This window comes from Ruditapes philippinarum, unplaced genomic scaffold (genome assembly GCF_026571515.1).
Source record: "Ruditapes philippinarum isolate M1 unplaced genomic scaffold, ASM2657151v2 ctg1914_1_1_1_1, whole genome shotgun sequence".
Classification (NCBI taxonomy): Eukaryota; Metazoa; Mollusca; class Bivalvia; order Venerida; family Veneridae; genus Ruditapes; species Ruditapes philippinarum.
In genome coordinates this window covers 88,136-109,291 of record NW_026853824.1, presented here as the reverse complement: position 1 = coordinate 109,291, position 21,156 = coordinate 88,136, and the positions used below count along the sequence as shown (strand labels likewise).

The 21,156-nt window shown below is 32.2% G+C and overlaps 1 protein-coding gene across 2 annotated transcripts in view; it reads left to right on the top strand.

Moving 5' to 3' along the window:
- The window catches only part of LOC132738078 (serine/threonine-protein kinase OSR1-like), a 35,212-nt gene extending 21,314 nt beyond the window's left edge, over positions 1-13,898 (top strand). Inside the window, exons 12-17 of one of the 2 annotated variants that reach the window (XM_060725503.1) lie at positions 1,859-1,906; positions 6,835-7,040; positions 7,441-7,493; positions 9,198-9,266; positions 10,045-10,106; positions 11,903-13,898. In XM_060725503.1, the coding sequence (XP_060581486.1) occupies positions 1,859-1,906; positions 6,835-7,040; positions 7,441-7,493; positions 9,198-9,266; positions 10,045-10,106; positions 11,903-11,983 (519 nt within the window). In that variant the 3' untranslated portion in view covers positions 11,984-13,898. The remainder of the gene's footprint in view (positions 1-1,858; positions 1,907-6,834; positions 7,041-7,440; positions 7,494-9,197; positions 9,267-10,044; positions 10,107-11,902) is intronic. The other variant, XM_060725505.1, reaches the window with a different exon arrangement.
- Positions 13,899-21,156: the final 7,258 nt, after the last annotated feature.

Here is a 21,156-nt window from a genome sequence, read left to right as displayed (position 1 = left end):
TCCATTTACTCACTTTATAACTAAATATCTTTTGGAACAATTGATACTAAAGCATTTTTTCTGCTATTTTGTGTTATACTCTAATTAACTTTGATATTTAGGTATGTTTAGTTCAATATTAAAATATAAAAATGTACTTAAATTAGAAGCTATCTGTAAGACTGGTCTGAGATTCTATACTGCTTGTAAACCTATTCCAATTTCGCTGCTTGAATTAAGTATAAGATTTTGATGAAACGAGTATAGAGAATATTTCATTTTGTTGTTTTATTGTCTTAGTTAAATAAACTAGCAATTGATTTAGCATGGCCTGAATAGAGGGTATATTTACCTGCACAACTTGTGCATATTATATTATTTTATATAATTTAACAGTAGGATAAAAATTATTATTGTTTTGAATTAAAAAAAAGAAGATATTTTATTATTTTAAATCTCTGTTTTCAACATAATGGCGAGGGCTTGGTGTGAAAGGGGTTGTAACTAATATTAGATAAAGAAAAAGTTAGGACCCTTTCACACCAAGCTGTTGAAATTTATTATTATAAGAATATAGTGTGCTGGTAAGACCTTTCCTCTTTAAATTTGAATTATATCCTGATTTGAATTTGAAGAAAAAATGAGCTGTGTCATGACAAAACCAACATAATGGGTTTGCGACCAGCATGGATCCAGACCAGCCTGCGCATCCGCGCAGTCTGATTAGGATCCATGCTGTTCACTATCAATTTCTCTACTTGTTATAGGGTTTGTAAATAAACAGCATGGATCCTGATCAGACTGCGCGGTTGCGCAGACTGGTCTGGACCCATGCTGATCGCAAACGCATTATGTTGGTTTTGTCATGACGCGGCTCAAATGTCTTCCATACACTTCAATTTCTCTATACTAAGGTTAGTTTGATGTGCATTATTTTGGGCTAATTTTAAATTTAATTTTATTTATTTATATATATTTTTTTTGTGGGGCTTATACTTAAGTTCTACTTTATGGTAAATCTGCACCCTATATGCTTGACAGTATTATAAATCATTACTGTACATGTATTTAAAGTTTTGATTTTACAATTTATAGACTTTTGTTGCTGAATTTCATTTTTAGTTGTTTTTTAACATACATATCATTTAATTAGGTCAAGTGAGCTTTCAATGAAATCTTTGGACATTTATGCCTGATTTTCTACTAAGATTAATTTTTAGATATGATGTTAATAATTGAAGGAACACTGGAATGTCCTCTTTTAGTAAGCCCTTGTTTTAATCTTCTACATGCTAAAATAAACAAGGAAATGAAAGTAAGCTGGTAAATATCAATTAAAGTGCTGAAAAAAAAAAAAAAAAAAAAAAAAAAGCAACAAAAAGCAATGGTCAATTTTTCTGTATTTTCAAGTTTTTGACAAGTGGTAAAGTGGATTATTTACACATACAAGTTCTTCTTCAGCACAGTGCCTATACCATGTGATTTTTTTGTGATCTGTGTGGGGCTAAATACTGATACATATAACGCATATGGAAGTATTTGCCTCTTTTAATATTTCATAATTTTACATGAGGCTAAAGAACCTGCTCATTCCAGTAAGTCACCCAAAACAATAAAATATTAAAACCTGTTTGAAGATAATACTATCTGAACGTTGCTTTATATAATATTGGATTCTTTGTCCCCTACAGATCACAAAAAAATCATGCAGTATCGGCACCCTGTTAAGCCTGGAATTAAATAATTACTTGTTGGGATTCACTTAATATTGAAAGACTGAATATATGAAATCCTTTAGAATTGGTTGAATTCTGCAGGAAATAAATAGAATTTAACAGTGTTAGAGTAGAAAGGCTAACACGCACCCTTGTAATTATAGCGTTTGAACAACAAGGCAGAGCTAGGGGACATTCAAGAAGATGTGGAGGTAAGATATATAGTCTTGTCTAGTAATGTCTCAATATTTTATATTGGTAATGTCACATGTCCAGGTTAGTTACATTATACATTAAGGTTGGTAATGTCACATTATACATTGAGGTTGGTAATGTCACATTATACATTGCGTTTCATAATGTCACATGTCCAGGTTAGTTACATTATACATTGAGGTTGGTAATGATACATTATACATTGAGGTTGGTAATGTCACATATTCATGCTAGTAACATTATACATTGATGTTGGTAATGTCACATGTCCAAATTAGTTACATTATATATTGAGATTGGAAATGTCACATCTCCAAGTTAGTTACATAATACATTGAGGTTGGTAATGTCACATTATACATTGAGGTTGGTAATGTTACATTATACATTGAGGTTGGTAATGTCACATTATACATTGAGGTTGGTAATGTCACATTATTCATTGAGGTTGGTAATGTTACATTATACATTGAGGTTGGTTATTTCACATATCCAAGTGAATTACATAATTCATTGAGGTTGGTAATGTCAAAATACATGCATTTCATTACTAATGTAACATGTGCAGATTAATGTCACAATATTTTATTGGTTATAGCATAGTATTGGTTTACAATGTCACATGTTCAAGTAAATATTATAAAAATAACTTTATTAATGTCACAATACTTGGTAGGTAATATCTGAAGAATTTAGCTACTGGTGGTAATATCAAGAAATTTTGTTAGTAATAAATGTGTAATTTGTTAAATTTGTAGTTTAATTAGTGTACAAGGTTTCATTGTGACATTACACAATGTGTATATACGGTAGGTATAGTATAATTTTATGTGACAATTTATTATTGGTGATGTCAAAAGGTAATGTCACTTTGTGTCTTAAAGGTCATTTGGGTATAGCTCCTGGATGATGTAATTGTAATTATTAGAGTTAAGTTATATATAAAGAAGTGACGAAATGTGAAGTAAAATAAGTTTTGTATAGTGTTGTGTAGTAAGTTAAGTAATGTGTAATAAGTAAAGTGAAGTAATATGTTATAAGTTTAGTTATGTGTTATAAGTTAAATGTAGTAGGTTAGGTAATGTTGAGTATGTGAGGTTATGTGTTGTAAGTGAAATAATGTGTTGTAAGTGAAATAATGTGTTGTAAGTGAAATAATGTGTAGTAAATTAAGTAATTTGTAATGAGTTAAGTAATGTGTTGTAAGAGAAGTAATGTGTAGTAAGTTAAATAGAAAGTTAAGTAATGTGTAGCAAGTGAGGAAATGTGATGTAAGTTAAATGATGTGTATTAAGTTAAGTAATGTGTAGTAATTCTTGTGAAGTTATGTGTAGATAGCTAAGTTATATGTAGTAAGTGAAGTAATGTGTAGGAAGTGAAATAATATGTGGTAAGTGAAGTAATGTGTAGTATGTTAGGAAATGTATAGTAAGTGAAGTAATGTGTAGTAAGTTAGGTAATGTGTAGTAAATTAGGTAATGTGTTGTAAGTTAGATAACATGTTGTTAGTTAAGTAATGTGTAGTAAGTGAAGTAATGTGTAGTATGTTAAGTAATGTGTAATAAGTGAAGTAATGTGTAGTAAGTTAGGTAATGTGTAGTAAATTAGGTAATGTGTTGTAAGTTAGGTAACATGTCTTTAGTTAAGAAATGTGTAGTTAGTTAAGTATTGTGTAGAAACATAGAAACTTGTTGTAAGAGTTGTTATGTGTAGTTAGTTTAGTAATGTGTAATATGTAAAGTAATTTGTAATAAGTTAAGCATTTTATGTAAGCAAGTAAAGTCTTGTGAAAGAAGTGATATGTAATTTTTCAATTCATGTGTATAAAGTAAAGTTGTGTTTAGTAAGGGAACTATAATTAACTTTATTGAAAGTAAGATATTCATGTTGAGCACTGTAAATTTTGTTTTGGAGTATGCAGTAACTGGTTAAGTTTGGTAATGTGCAGTAGGTTTATAAGTTTGTTGTTAGTTTACTGGTATTTTAGTTTGTATCATGATGTGTGATAAATATGATGTTATGTAGTAAATTTAATTAAGTATGTACATGTAGTGTATAGTAACTGGTGGTCAGTTAAGAATCCTGTAGTAAATTTAATAATGCATGGTACTGAATGTTTAGAAAATTTCACAATATTTAAATGGTACAAGCAGTTCCTGGAAACTAAAAATAACCTGTAAAAACTGGTGGATATGATAATATAACAAAAGTAGATAGTTCAACTAAGAAACAGGGTTTAAGTCATATCAGAGTATGATCATTTTAACTTTATGTTAACCCTTTCGCTGCCAGAGGGTTATTGTTTTATTGATCACCTATTTGCCAGAGGGTTTTCTAAGAAATTACTATATTATTAATTAATATAATTATTATTATTATTTGTTATTAGTATTATAATATTTATATATGTTCCAAATATGTTAGTATAATAATAATTATTGTCGATGGTATAATTTTCTTTATAGCTATTATTATTTTTATTATTATTAATAATTTATTATTATTATTAAGATTATTATAGAAACGGCTAAAGCCGTCCATATGGCAAATACGCCGAAAATATCAGGGACGGCTTAAGCCGTCCCTATGGCAGTGAAAGGGTTATGAATAACTAATACTAGTAAGCAATTATTCCCTGTATATTTTGTGTAGTATAGAAACTTAAACTTGACCTTCCCTGCAAATTTCCCTGCCTTTCAGAATCTTTGTTGTATAATTACCTGATCTGCTTGAACTTGAGCGGGGGTTGGCATTATATTCTTTGGCCAGTTATTTTTTAGAACAAAAACAAAATCAGTTGTCTTAGAGTTATACAATATATGACTTTAAGCTAAGTTATTTTAATTTTTACATTTTGCCTTATTGTAATTTGTATAATGAAATGCCTTGTTTAGTATTTTGATTTGTCTATTGTTATTTACTTGGATTTCAAAATCAAAATGCTAAATGTTTCTAGTTTACTCTTGTCAGTATACAATATTAAGTTTACTTCTACAGATGACAGCATATTGCAGCTTATATATACAGCCACTAAATACTTAACATGTATATAACAAAATTACATGCAATTTATTGCTATTTAGTGTATAAAAATAAAGCATGCATTTTATAGAGTAGTTAATGTTGTACTGTGTTAGCTGCAAATTAAGCTGCAAATCATTGTTACTAGTTCAGTTGTATTTAAATATTATATAATATCTTTATAGAATGATATAGTTTACTAGTGGATCATTTTCATTCAGAAGCTTAATATCTTACTAATTGCACTAACATTCTATAAGCATCTCAAGGCTTTGATTTTCACATTGTTTAATAACTTCATAGCTAATTATTTATAAACTCCATACAGATGAAAAAGCTTGCCTAATTTTTAGTATAACACACATTTTATAGCTCATTTGAAAATTGAAGTTTAACAAGAATTAAAACCTTTCATAAAAGTCAGCTTTACTAATATACATAGCTTACTAAAAAATAAGTTGAACATATAGGTCCCTAACAAAGTTTGATTATTTTAATCATGTTATAACAGTAAAACTTCCCTGCATGTTATCCTGTATAGCCTAATAGATTACCTAGAAAATAATTTTTGTTTATTTTATTGCCAAATAAACAGTATTTATTAAGTCAAATGCTAGCAGGCATTGTTGTTATAATGAAAAGTAAGTGTTGAACAGTTCTTAAGTACTGTGCATGGAATGAATGTTTTGTCTTTTTTTTCATCTTTTTTTTACTTACAATTCATAATTAACTCCAAATAGCAAGGGAGGACAAATTGCATTAGATATGTTGTTAATGAATCAGTTCATTGGGCCAAGATCTTTTCCCTATTGTGCTGGAGCTTTTAGTGCAATAAAGTCTGATCATTATGGTTTAAAAACTATTTTTCATTAATTACCTATTGAAAATTTGTTGGTGAACCTACTTTATGTATTGTGGAGTTTTATTAGTATTTTTTAAAAGCTAAATTTGATACTGTCTTGTCAAAATTCTTTCATACATTTCAGGAATTATTTGATAGGATATATTATGTATTTTTATATTGTAGGACTATATTGTATGTTATTTTATGTTTCACTGTATGTATCATGTGAAAAGCAGTTAAAAACAATTTGAGCCGCGTCATGACAAAACCAACGCAATGCGTTTGCGACCAGCATAGATTCAGACCAGCCTGCGCATCCACGCAGTCTGATCAGGATCTATGCTGTGCGCTTACCAACTCTATTACAAGTAGAGAAACTGATAGCTAACAGCATGGATCCTGATCATACTGCGCTGATGCACAGGCTGGTCTGGATCTATGCTGGTTGCAAAGGCATTGCATTGGTTTTGTCTTGACGCGGCTCATTTATCATTAAGGCCAAGTATAAGTTATATTACACATCTGATATATACATGTATATCTGACATTAAAATATGATATAACTGGTAAATGTCTAAATTAGTTGTGTGGGACAGGCAGAAAACATTAATGTTACTGTGTAAGCAATAAGTTACACAGTTTTATAATAGAATTATGTCACAAAAGATTTTACTCCTTAAAATTATGAAAGCCTACTTCTCCATTGACCAAAAATTCAAGTTTTATATAATTTTTTAGCTTTGTATTTTGCTTTTATATTGTCTGTATTTATTTATTGCTAAAATGCTAAAAATTGTTTGTGCTAAAGCTTTAATTGCTTTGTATAAATATATAAACGCATAATATATTACTAATCTTAACTTAATCTATTATATACAAAGCTTTGATAAATTCTGGTTAAGTTACCTAAGCAAAACTCAAAGAAATGTGCCTATTATTTTAACGAGATTCATTTATATTTTACTAAGTTGTCAAAAAAAATTAGCAAAATGTATAATAAATAAACGAGTTTTTTTAAATAAACTGATTTTGATATTTATTTTTGTTTTCATTTATCAGTCACCACGTGTCAGGCCTTCAGAAGACCAAGATGACGAGGCGGTAGAGAAGCTTGCTGAAGGTGCGGCCAAAATGTCGGTGACGAACACGCAAGAACCGAGCCCACCTGTAGAGGGTAAGCCGGAGCCTACGGTTAATGATGTGGCAGAAGGGACTGTTACAAAAGCAGAAACAGTCTCAGCGATTAACCTGGTGCTGAGATTAAGGTACGATTTTAGCCGTACACATCTAAACCTTTAAAGTCATTCATTCATAGTACATGTATACGTAGAAACTTCATGGCTGATTGGTTAAGATCACCTACATAGAATTACTTGACCTTCACTACTGTGCATTCAAATCCCACTAGGAATTTCAGATTTTCCAATATGAGGCAGCTATGCCACTAGTTTATTGAAGGTTTTAATCCCATTCTGGTACCCTGTAAGTCTCTAGAAAGGCTCTATTCTGTTGCTTGACTAACTTTAAATTCACTTTTCATATCCTCAAAATTGATGATGGACAAGTCTTAAAATAGAACCTGGATAAGTCTATTTAATATATTCGGCAGGTTAAGAGTTTAGTTATACACAATTTACTATGATGGTCGCAATTTATTTTTTTCAGAAATGAGAAGAGAGAATTGAATGACATTAAATTTGATTTCACTCCTGGACAAGGTAAGTATTATTACTAATAATTATAATAATGAGACTACCGGCAACAAATTTTGCCCATTAGACCAGTTCAGACCAAGATCAGCTGCCATAGTCATGCTTTCTGATTATGGTCTGCACTGTTTCCTACTTAGTCAGTACTTATTAACCAGGTTTTCAATTTTGAAAATCCTGGTTATTAGATTGGGGTATGGCGGGCGGATGGGCGGCTGGGCGGATGGGCGGATGGGCGGGCGTCAAACGAAATTGTGTCCGCTCTGTAACTCTTCAACCCTTTGAAGAATTTTGATGAAACTTCAGACAAATGTTTACCACATCAAGATGACGTGCAGAACGCATGTTCCGCATGGCTGGCTCCAAGGTCAAGGTCACAGTGACATTAACATTGAAAATCCTGTCCGCTCTGTAACTCTTCAACCCTTTGAAGAATTTTGATGAAACTTCAGACAAATGTTTACCACATCAAGATGACGTGCAGAACGCATGTCCCGCATGGCTGGCTCCAAGGTCAAGGTCACAGTGACATTAACATTGAAAATCCTGTCCGCTCTGTAACTCTTCAACCCTTTGAAGAATTTTGATGAAACTTCAGACAAATGTTTACCACATCAAGATGACGTGCAGAACGCATGTTCCGCATGGCTGGCTCCAAGGTCAAGGTCACAGTGACATTAACATTGAAAATCCTGTCCGCTCTGTAACTCTTCAACCCTTTGAAGAATTTTGATGAAACTTCAGACAAATGTTTACCACATCAAGATGACGTGCAGAACGCATGTTCCGCATGGCTGGCTCCAAGGTCAAGGTCACAGTGACATTAACATTGAAATCCTGTCCGCTCTGTAACTCTTCAACCCTTTGAAGAATTTTGATGAAACTTCAGACAAATGTTTACCACATCAAGATGACGTGCAGAACGCATGTTCCGCATGGCTGGCTCCAAGGTCAAGGTCACAGTGACATTAACATTGAAAATCCTGTTTACATGATTTTAACTTGATTTGGCAGTCAAAGGTCATATCATCTTTGGAGGTAATTTAAAAAAGATATGATATATTATTTCATGTCTACTTTGTAACTTGTTTTTCATTATACAGAATTATCAATATAATTATAGTGAACAAATTCTTCTGTGCTGAACTCGTCCTTCATTTCTCAACGGATTTTGTTCAAACTTTCACAGAAGCTTTGTCATCAAGCACCCTGGCACATATTGTCGGGGTTTTGTGATTGGATAGTTTTTGACCTAATTATGGCCCTTTGTTTTTTTCCTTATACATAATATTATAGTGAACACTTCTTCAGTGGCAATTCCTCCTACATTATTCATGTTTTACATTGCACATAGTTACATTGTTTGTTGCTTGTATTTGTATTTCAAATACAACATATTTATCTACAATGGTGATAATTGAAAACCTGGTTTCATGGCATTGCCATGTTTCTTGTTTTAAATTTGAATAAGAAATGGTTGAGTATTACTTCATTTTCTTTTAAAATTTTGTGGAAATGTGCCATATGACCTTAACAATGGCTGTGCGATTTAAAATTTTACCAAATAGGTTTCAGAAAAACAAAAAATGCAAGAAAATATTGCATATAGCAAAATACTTTTAATAGTGAAGAAGTTGCAAAACCAGGTTTTCTGGTTATAAGTTTAGCATCAAAGTTTTATAAACTAAGCATAATGTAACTATCATTTTACAGATTCCTCAGACAGTGTGTCTAGAGAGTTGGTGGAAGCTGGTCTTGTTGATGGGAAGGATATGATAGTTGGTAAGTCTTTATTCCAATGTTACACACGACTGGTAACTTACTATTTTAGCCTGGTAGAGTTGGTAAGTCTTTATTCCAATGTTAACTATTTTAGCCTGGTAGCCGTGGGCGGCTGGGGGACCGTAAATGTTAGCCCCTGTTACATTTGCTTTTATTTAGTTAAATGAAGTAGTAAAATAAACTTAAGAATCATAAAGTATAACTTCAAAAATTTTAACACATATACTTAATAGGGCTATTTTCATTAGCCAATAATGTTTGAATTTTCTGGAAACAAGAAGTCTGAAGTGATCAGACACAGTACAACAGTAAAACAGTCATTGGTTATTTGGAAAGCGAATAAATGTCTTTTTTGTTTATACATAATAGCTTTTGTTATATTGAGACATGTTGAAAAATATGAAACTGATAAAATTTATGAAATCCTCAAAAGGTTTGATCAATTTAAATTTCACTTGGCCCTGTTTGAAGTTATATCAAGTACAATTGACTGTTATTAAAGAATACCTGTGCCTCATATTACAGTAGTACCTAATGTCATCATCAGTTAATTAAAACCTACCAAAATAAATACACGTAAAGTAGTCAATTTCAATTTGCAATTTCACAATTTATTTACAAAATGGACAAGTCCCACAACTTGATAACATATTTAGTATGATTAATAGATCATATCAAATGTTTACACCTTTCATAATAACCTGAACAAAATAAAAAAGAAAGCATATCGGGGAAAAAAACACACATTACAAATTATCAATTTTTGTTTTCTTTTCAGTTGCTGCCAATTTGCAGAAAATTCTTGATAATAGAATGTTAAAAAGTCTAACATTTGCTTTAGTAAGTTTTTAAAATTTTTATTATCCACATTAACCTCACAATATATTTAAAAAAGGAACTCTTTGTTTTGAATAAATTCCCATGCAACATATAGGTGGTATGGATTAAAGAGAAACAATAAGAAAACATTTAATTTTATTTCATACATTTAATGTATAACAAAATGAAAGAAAAAAAAACACTTTGCTTTGTAGTCAAAATATGTAGTTTTGATTGAAACATAATTGTTAATAACCAGGTTTTCCGAAGGAAAAATCTGGTTATTAGATTGAGGTATGTCGGCGGGCGGGCGTAAACAATTTCTTCTGTGCGCAACTCTTCCTACATTTCTCAACGGATTTTGACCAAACTTTCACAGAAGCTTTGTCATCAAGTGCCCTGGTGCATATTGTCAGGGTTTTGTGATTGGATAACATTTGACCTAATTATGGCCCTTTGTTTTTTTTCCCTTATATAGAATATATAGTGAACAATTTCTTCAGTGCGCAACTCCTTCTACATTTCTCAACGGATTTTGACCAAACTTTCACAGAAGCTTTGTCATCAAGTGCCCTGGTGCATATTGTCAGGGTTTTGTGATTGGATAACATTTGACCTAATTATGCCCTTTGTTTTTATCCCTTATATAGAATATATAGTGAACAATTTCTTCTGTGCGCAACTCCTCCAACATTTCTCGAAGGATTTTGTTCAAACTTTCACAGAAGCTTTGTCATCAAGTGCCCTGGTGCATATTGTCGGGGTTTTGTGATTGGATAACATTTGACCTAATTATGGCCCTTTGTTTTTATCCCTTATATAGAATATATAGTGAACAATTTCTTCTGTGCGCAACTCCTCCAACATTTCTCAAAGGATTTTGTTCAAACTTTCACAGAAGCTTTGTCATCAAGTGTCCTGAGGCATACTGTTGGGGTTTTGTGATTGGATAATTTTGGACCTATTTATGGCCCTTTGTTTTTTTTCCTTATACAGAATATATAGTGAACAATTTCTTCTGTGCAAAACTCCTCCTACATTTCTCAAGGGATTTTGTTCAAACTTTCACAGAAGCTTTATCCAGTGCCCTGATGCATATTCTTGGGTTTTTGTGATTGGATAATTTTTTACCTAATTATGGCCCTTTGTTTTTTTTCCCCTTATATAGAGTATATAGTGAACAATTTCTTCTGTTGCCCAACTGCTTTTACATTTCTCAAAGGATTTTGTTCAAATTTTCACAGATTAGCTTTATCTACAAGTGCCCTGCTGTGTATTGTCAGGGTTTAATGATTGGATAAGTTTTTACCTTTTACCTTATTATGGCCCTTTGTTTCTCCATAAAATTTAATTATAAGTGTAATATATCCTATTAATCACAACAAACTTTATTTAGTTATAAAACAGAAACTATCTAGGTTGTTGCATGCCTGCCAGCTCATCTGCCTGCTTTTGGGTCCTGTAGAGCCAAAGTCAAGGTCATTGTTGCTAAAAGTAGAAAATCTGTTTCCAGTCAGGTTACTGTTACTAAAAATAGAAAATAGGTTTCAGGTCAATAACTTGTTTGGAATTATGAAATTTTTGGTAAAGCAAGTTTTTATGAAGACCTCACTTGGGATGGCTTTTTGGCCTCCTAGGGTCAAGGTTACAGTTACTAAAAATAGAAAATTCATTAATCATGATTTACATTGCACATAGTTACATTGTTTGTTGCTTTTATTTGTATTTCAACTACAACATATTTATCTACTATGGTGATAATTGAAAACCTGGTTTCATGGCATTGCCATGTTTCTTGTTATTTCTTTATATTACAGAATTCTGGTTGTGCCCAAAACGAAGCCCCATGTGATAAATCTCTGATAGGATTTGCTCAGCTCACCATAAATGATGGATAAGTGGAAACATCAAATAACCAATGCAGCTTCATACCCGGTTATTGTATGCCAGCTCAGTCCAATAGATCAATTATTGTCCACCTGTACAGTCGAATTAATCAATTATTGTACACCTGTATAGTCCAATAAATCAATTATTGGATGCCAACATGGTTTTTGCATGCCTGTTTAGTTTTATAAGACAGTTATTGAATGCCAGCCAAGTCCAATAAGTAGTTAGTGTACACCTGGGCAGTCCAATAAATTAGCTATTGTATGCATTTCTGATAAAATTTAAGTCTAAAAATTGTTACATTGTTCTGTATTTAGGTATGAAATTGATACATTTTTACAATGATAAGATCTGGAAATTGATATATGTCACATTGTCACTAAATTTAGGTCTGGGAATTGATATATTGTTACTGTACAGAAGTATTGAGATGGATACGTCCATGATTGTTAGTATTTTCATGTGTAATGGTCTTGCACAGGGGCAATTGTTTGAATACAATTTGTTTATTATTGTGTCCCATAATTTGCTACTTAAACAACCTTTCTTCCATTTATTTTATAAAGATATACATATATTAAATCATATTTTAATTGTGGAATTTGAAAATACACTGTTCTTGAAAAATGATAAATAAAAATGTTTATTCCAAAGGGAATTTATAGAATTTCCATTAAGAAAGCTAAAAATGGAGTAAATTATTTCCTCTCAAAAATATCTAATTTATAAAGTAGAATGGCACAAAATTTATTTTACAGCTGTCATAACTAATGGACCATTAAAATTTTGAAAGTAATTTTTGTTGCATCACAGAAAAGAAAAAAGAATTGTCACTAAGTTGAGACATTAAAGAATTTGCTTTAACTGTATTTTTAACGGCTACTGTGTAAACAGATAGTTGAATGATAGATAAAACTTCATTTCTAAACATATTTATATGTGTATCATAGGATATTACATAAATTATTACACTGTGTAAAATCATTCATGTATACAACTTATGGAGGATGGTAATATAACCAAGAGATAGAAAATGGATGTTGGGAATTTGAAACATTACGTTCAAAGGTACATGTATATAATACATTTTGGTGCACATGTTATCACAAATTCTGCAGCTTACATAATCAGGGCAAAATGAAATCTGAACACCAAAACTATATTGTGTGTATTGTCCGGGACAATCCTGGACATTTGGGACAATCCCAGAAGTCTGGGACATTATGCATTTATCATAGTATTTGTAATGAAACCTGCAGAAAAGTTTTGTACAAAACTCATGTTGTGGTACATGCCTGACATATAAATGCTCTATAAGTGCTTAATATGCTCATAATTGTTTTTATTTATTATAATGCATGTTTTATATTTGTTAAAACTTTTGGTGCATTGCAAAATTTAAGCATTTTGGTTTTGGGTTGTTCCGCAATCTGCCATGATAGCTTAAAAATCATGAAAAAAATGATGACTGTAGAGTGTTTTTGTTATATATCTTTAGTTTACTGTTTTCTTTCTTCCTGATATCATTTAGGGCCTAATTTGTTCAAAACAGAACAAAGTCAGTTTGCCTGTTTTTGATTAGCTTGTGCATTTATGCAAGACATTGTCTCCATTTTCCTGCTATTCATCAAACAAATTCTGCAGATTGTTGCTTTTGGCATAATTGCATAAATCTGTAAATCTTTTTTACATGATAACCACTTATTTCCAATATTTTTAATATTTATAATACTTGTTTCTTAAATTTTAATACCTGATATTAAAGGGACTCTACTGAGGTTTTTTGACATGACGAGACTGGAAATAATTTTTCGAGATTAATTTATGGTGAAATACAAATACTTACAATGTGTGTTGGGTTTTTTTTTTTTCATTTTTGATATTTGTGTTTATCTATTATACTCCATTATGCTAAGTTTTTATACCCCCGCACAACAAAGTTGTAAGGGGGGTATACTGGAATCAGATTGTCCGTCCGGCCGTCTGGCCGTCCGGCGTCCGTCGGTTTATTCTTGTCCGCCCAATAACTTAAGATTCATTTGACCCACAGTCTTCATATTTGGCATGAAGGTTAGTCGTGATTAGTGAGATGACCCCTATTGATTTTGAGGTCACCAGGTCAAAGGTCAAGGTCACAGGGGCCTTGACTTCAAAAAGCTTGTCCGCCCAATAACTTAAGATTTCTTTGACCCACAGTCTTCATATTCGGCATGGAGGTTAGTCATGATAAGTAGATGACCCCTTGTGATTTTGAGGTCACCAGGTCAAAGGTCAAGCTCACAGGGGCCTTGACTTCAAAAAGCTTGTCCGCCCAATAACTTAAGATTCCTTTGACCCACAGTCTTCATATTTGGCATGGAGGTTAGTCATGATTAGTAGATGACCCCTATCGATTTTTAGGTCACCAGGTCAAAGGTCAAGGTCACAGGGGCCTTGACTTCAAAAAGCTTGTCCGCCCAATAACTTAAGATTCCTTTGACCCACAGTCTTCATATTTGGCATGGAGGTTAGTCATGATAAGTAGATGACCCCTATCGATTTTGAGGTCACCAGGTCAAAGGTCAAGGTCACAGGGGCCTTGACTTCAAAAAGCTTGTCCGCCCAATAACTTAAGATTCCTTTGACCCACAGTCTTCATATTTGGCATGGAGGTTAGTCATGATTAGTAGATTAGTAGATGACCCCTATTGATTTTGAAATCCCCAGGTCAAAGGTCAAGGTCACAGGGGCCTTGACTTCAAAAAGCTTGTCCGCCCAAAAACTAACGGTTCCTATGACCCACAGTCTTCATATTTGGCATGGAGGTTAGTCATGATTAGTAAATGATCCGTATTGATTTTGAGGTCACTGGGTCAGAGGTCAAGGTTACAGGGACCTTGTCAAAATAAAGCTTTTCCCCAATGCCTGTCCAGAGTGTATTGATTTTGACATTTTCACATTTGAAGCATGTAGAATACATAACTTAGCAATGCACTGGCTTAGTCACCTCAGATTTGGCAGGGTGGTTGTCCTTGAGTTCTAAATGGCCACTGTTGATTCTGACAAAGTGGTATGCGGGGGTTTTCACGCCATGATAGTGGCAGTTCTAGTTATATCAGCTTAAACGAGATAGATATACAAAATTGCTTTTCGCTTTACTATCATTAGTGTATATATATATATTTTTTCACATTATTATTCAGTTGAATTTTTGCACTAGTCACTTTCACTTCTGCAGATATTACCAACATTGTAGTAAGACAAAATTTCAGTTTTATTGTGAATGTGTGGCACATATACATTTCATATGCAGTTAGTCTTACTTTGTGTGTACATTTTTCTTTAAGATTCTGTAACCTGTCTTCTTGCCAAGAAAATGTAGACTTGATGTAGATGTCCTTGTTTTCTATGAAATTCTTCATTTATTTCTGTGAACTATAGATGTTTAACAATAGTCAAACATTTTTTTCTATGAACTATACATGTTTTACAATAGTCAAATAATAATTCATAATTTAAACAATATTTTGTCAACTTAGTGCAGTCACTGCAGTGATTGGTTAATTCTTGTTATACTATAAACTGTTAACACGTGCACTAAGGTGATTATTTATTTTATAAAAAAGTGCTACATTAATACTTTTATGTATCAAAAGATAAAAAGTGGAAGGATTTGGATTTTGCTATTACTTGTTGGTTATGGTTTCATGATAATTGTTGATTTGCTTGAAAGGTATACATTTGTAAAGAATAAAAGTAACCATTTTTCATTTACATGTAAAACTATTCTGTATTCATTCTGACATTTGTTATCATATATTTTAAACTTCAACAATACTTTGTCAGAAATGTTATTTTGCCCGCCAGTGTCACCTTTAGTCATGATACATGGAAATTGATGTGAAAATAAAAAATATATGATTGATACCATAACCATTTATCATTTGCTTTTTATACTAACCACTTTAAATATATATTTAATTTTGCTTTACGAATGTGATTTAGTTATTATAGCGGATTGTTAATGTTTGTTGAATTCAGACCTAGCCATTTACATAACTTATGCATGATATGGCATCAAAACCAAACCTAACAAGTTGTATTCCTCCATTATTTAAGTTCTAGAATGGATCATCTGTTTACATGAGCTAGATATCAAGCCAGTTTACCCTTACCAGGCTAGATAACTTTAATGGACACGCTAAACATCTTTCAATCTGGACAAAACAATCATCACTGTATGAGAAATTTTCAAAAAAAATGTACTGACTGTTGTAGTGCCGACCATGACCAGACGGCACTGATTTTAGTACTTTCGTATTCAGAACGGACTATTGCTATAGCACTTTGTACAGATTATATGCTGTCAATGTCATTAGAATAGAACCAGACCATCCTGCTTATCCCAGCAGCGTGACTGAGCTCTTTATTGTGCCCCCACATTAGTGGCGGGCATTTAGATTTACCCTTGTCCGTCCGTCCGTCTGTCTGTCTGTCCTTCCGTCCGTTCACTTTTGTGTCGCACGTAACTCAAAAAGTATTTGACCTAGAGTCATGAAACTTTACAGGAATGTTGATCAGCATGTGTAGTTGTGCACCTGGGTATTTTGGTCTGGATATTTTTAGTATTTTCAGAGTTATTGCCCTTGACTTAGTAAAATTTTGCAATTTTCAACTTGTGTCGCATGTAACTCAAAAAGTATTTGACCTACAGTCATGAAACTTTGCAGGAATGTTGATCAGCATGTGTAGTTGTGCACCTAGGTATTTTGGTCTGGATATTTTTAGTATTTTCAGAGTTATTGCCCTTGACTTAGTAAAATTTTGCAATTTTCAACTTGTGTCGCATGTAACTCAAAAAGTATTTGACCTACAGTCATGAAACTTTACAGGAATGTTGATCAGCATGTGTAGTTGTGCACCTGGGTATTTTGGTCTGGATATTTTTAGTATTTTCAGAGTTATTGCCCTTGACTTAGTAAAATTTTGCAATTTTCAACTTGTGTCGCATGTAACTCAAAAAGTATTTGACCTACAGTCATGAAACTTTACAGGAATGTTGATCAGCATGTGTAAATGTGCACCTGGGTATTTTCGTGTGGATATTATTAGTATTTTCAGAGTTATTGCCCTTGACTTAGTAAAAATTGGCAATTTTCAACATGTGATGCACATAACTCAAAAAGTATTTGACCTAGAGTCATGTAACTTTACAGGAATATTGATCAGCATGTGCAGTTGTGCACCAGGTATTTTCGTCTGGATTTATTTAGTATTTTTAGAGTTATTGCCCTTCACTTAAAAAAATTTGGGCAATTTTCAACTTGTGTCGCAAGTTTCTCAAAAAGGATTTGACATAGTCAATAAACCTTATGGGCAGGTTGCTCAGCATATTTTAGATTTGCACCTGGGGTTTCGCTTGTGGATTTATCCAGTATTTGTAGAGTTATTTCCCTTGACTTAGTAAAAAGATTGACAGAACAGTGTCGCGGTGGGGGCACCCGTGTCCTATGGACACATTTCTAGTTTTTGACTTGTTCTAATTATAGAATTTTGATATTTGTTTCCCTAACATGAACAACGGACATCATCAAGACCATACAAGTCTTAAGTTTTAAAAATCTAGTGTGGTACAGGTTAATATCAAGTATAAGGGATGGCTAAGGTTAAAATATGGTTCATTTAAGTAAAGAGTGCTTTGTGCTGTTATCCCATATTTATATCAGTTGTTTTGGGCTTCCTAATGCATGCATGCATTTTTTAAAAAAAATGTATTTTTGGTTAAGCAAATACCTGCAATTTTTATATTTGTAACAGTAAATTCCTAGCTTTTTTCCACATCCTTTTTTTTCACAATGTTTAAACCTCATTGGAATTTATATCAGCCTGAATGATTGGTCAGCATTTATTTTGTAATGTGTATTTTTTGTATTCACAAAATCTACCTCTAAGTTTCTGTTGTTTTTTTTTTCTCAAAAAATAATGTCTAAAGCATATGTTGGCTTGAAATTGTTTGTCTTCATTGAAAAGTAAATTACTGATAAAACAGATAATGAAATAATGTTCTTAAATTTAGTGAGACTGTAAAAACAAAGAAACCAAAAAAATCAAACATAACCTCAAAAACTTGTATAATAAAAAAAGATAATATTGTTACATGTTTGTTGGTTACACCTGTCTTGGAAGAATATTAATATTATCAAGATTCTTGTTTAGACATTTAAAATTTGAGATGTTCAAAATGGAATCTTTTGTTGTATCAAATGCATAAAAAGGGATTTCATTTCTTCATTATTTTTCTATTCACATAGTACTACATATATTACAGATTTATTGAAGTTATATCTCTTGTACCAGTTATCTGTATATTTTGGAAATTTAATTGCATTTAGACAATCTTGTTTATCTATCTATTGCGAAGTAATTAATCAGATATACCCGGTAGGTCTAATTTATAAGCGAATTTTTCCCCAGTGCTAAAAGGTCACATACATGATGTATTTATACAATAGATTTACTTCACAATACCAATAAGGTATTTGTGTGTAAAAAATGCTACTTATTTCCAGAACTTTTTAACATAACGCTACATTTACAAGAAGCAATTGTTACGACATTGTTTTGTTTTTGTTTGGTTTTATGGTGCACCAACACAATTAAGGTCATATGGCGCTGAAACAGGAAAGATGTTTTTGGCTAACGTCAGGTATTACAAACTTAAAGCAATACCAGGTGTAAAAACAACCTCACCTGCTGGAGGTAAGAGATGCACAGACTCCAGTTATTCAAACTCATTTAGTTGCTTCTTAAGATCATGCCGAGTTAAACAGAGCTGCAGTTCTGCTGCCTCAACCTGTAAAAGCAACCAACCCCTCCACGGAATTCTCTTTTGAATGTTAAAATTCTTAGAAAAATGGTACAAGTGGAACAAACAATCAACACAGGATAAAAGTTTAAAAAATGAAAAAGTAGTTATAATTACATTTTACACCCTAAAGGTACATATTATTATCGACTTGTTAACACCAAAAAGCCTGTATTATATAGCATTTGTGAATACACAATTTGCTTATATTGTACTTGTAAAACAAAATTGATTTCATTGTAATACATTTATAGCATTTCTTCAAGAACAAATCAACAGCTTGGTGTGAAAGGGTCGTAACTCCTTTATTTAATATGAGTTCAACCCTTTTGCACCAAATCCCTTGAAATGTTAATTAGCATTAGTTCGAAAATGTAACCATTACTTGACAGGTGTGGTCCACAATTTTCATGTTGAACTAAAATAAAAATAAAATTATTTTGACAGTAATTTACCAGGAAAAGTGTTATATGTAGAGAATTTTTCTTGCAAGAAGTAAACTGTTAAGATGGTATTTATATTAATTATACATTACAACAACTGCAAAGCAACCCTCTATATAGCACTAACCTCTACAGCATAAGGATCACAGTAAAACTTTGCAAGACCATTTTGAGAGCATAACTTCATAGCAACAACCTAATCTGTGTCTCCTAAATTGTTGCTATGCAGAGGGTTGTACTGTTATATCTGTTATTATAATTACTTTAAAATAAAATCATGTAAAATGTGAATATTTTTATTTAATTTTCCAGAATATTTTGTTGAAAGATGAGAAACTAAGGAAGTTAGAAGGAATTGTTGTCAAATTTGTTTTTGTAAAGAAATAAAATAAAAACAGTAAAAAAGTAACTGTGTTGTTGTTTCATTCTAATTTTAATATTGTGCCAGTTTAATCGTGAAATAGCGACATTTTTAATGTTGTTTTTGTTAATATAGTTTGTCATGATTAATGTTATTTGGTCACACCAACACTGTGAAGGTCATGTGACAACTTTCAAACAGGAGGTAGACCTCTGGTGTCAATCCATGCATGGTTTGAGGCACGAGTAGGAACCTTATTAGATGACACATAAACTAGCATATTGTGAAAAAAATCCAAAAACCAGAGTGAAATACTAGTAATCTGTGGTGAGGGGCAAAATATTCAAAGTTATGGACCTTTACTACTTGGCTGCAGAGATTCCACGTCACTTTACGGAACAGTGATTTTCTTCAACATACATGTGTACTATTGTAGATAATCCTAATAAATTTGTGCACATGTAACTGTTTTGAAATTGACCATGTTGTCTTCATTGTCAGAAAAGGTAATGTTTGAAATCATTAGTTGTCATTCTAACAGCCATATACATATATGAGTCAATCACTCCCTGTGTTCTCATTCCAAGAGCGTAACGTGGGGTAATCATTCCTTCCAGCAGACCTATACGAGGCAATCACCCCAAGTGTTCTCATTCAAACAACCAAACATAAGGCAAGCAGTGTTCTTATTGCAGCAGACAAATATTGGGCAATCAATTACAGTGTTATTATTCCAACAATCAGTTAGGAGCAATCAGTACCAGAGTTCTCATTCCAATAACCAAATATGGGGCAATCACGTTCAAAATGGGCAACCACTACAAATTCTGATTCCAACGGCCAAACATCAGTTCTCACTCCAACAGCTCAATATATAGGGTCAACACTCCCCATGTTCTCATTCAAATACTGAATAATCATTCAACATCTTTTTAACACTGTACACTGGCTTGTTAAGATTTATTTTTGCAGACCTGTTTGTTGTGTGATGAAACAAGGGTATGGGCTATTTAATTTCCAAATACTGACTCACACCTTTCCTACAGTACAATCACTAACCCTTTATATAAGGGTTAAAGAAATATTTAAATTTCTAGAGAATACAATCATAGACTTTCTTTGTAACATCAAAGTATCAAATAAAGAAAACAATTGTAAAAAGAATCATCAATAAGTTTTATTTCGTTAATAGCACTAAATTTAGAATTTACAATATACAATACAAACATAACACATGACAATAACATTAATACCATTAAAACATCAAAGGCAACAAATAAAGTTATCTGCCCTGAGTATTTTTGTACAAATTTACTCGTTTGTGAACCTAAGTTAGGCCCTATACTTTTGTCCTATAACGCTAATCATTAATAGCTATGGTAAGGCAAAACATTTTTCATTTAATTCCATGATCAATTAAAGCTGCCAATATTATTTTTAGAACTTCCTAGAGTGATACACAATACATTGTTGTACTGGCAATTTTACCCGGAAACATGGCTGTTATACCAGCCAGTTACCTAAATGAAGAAC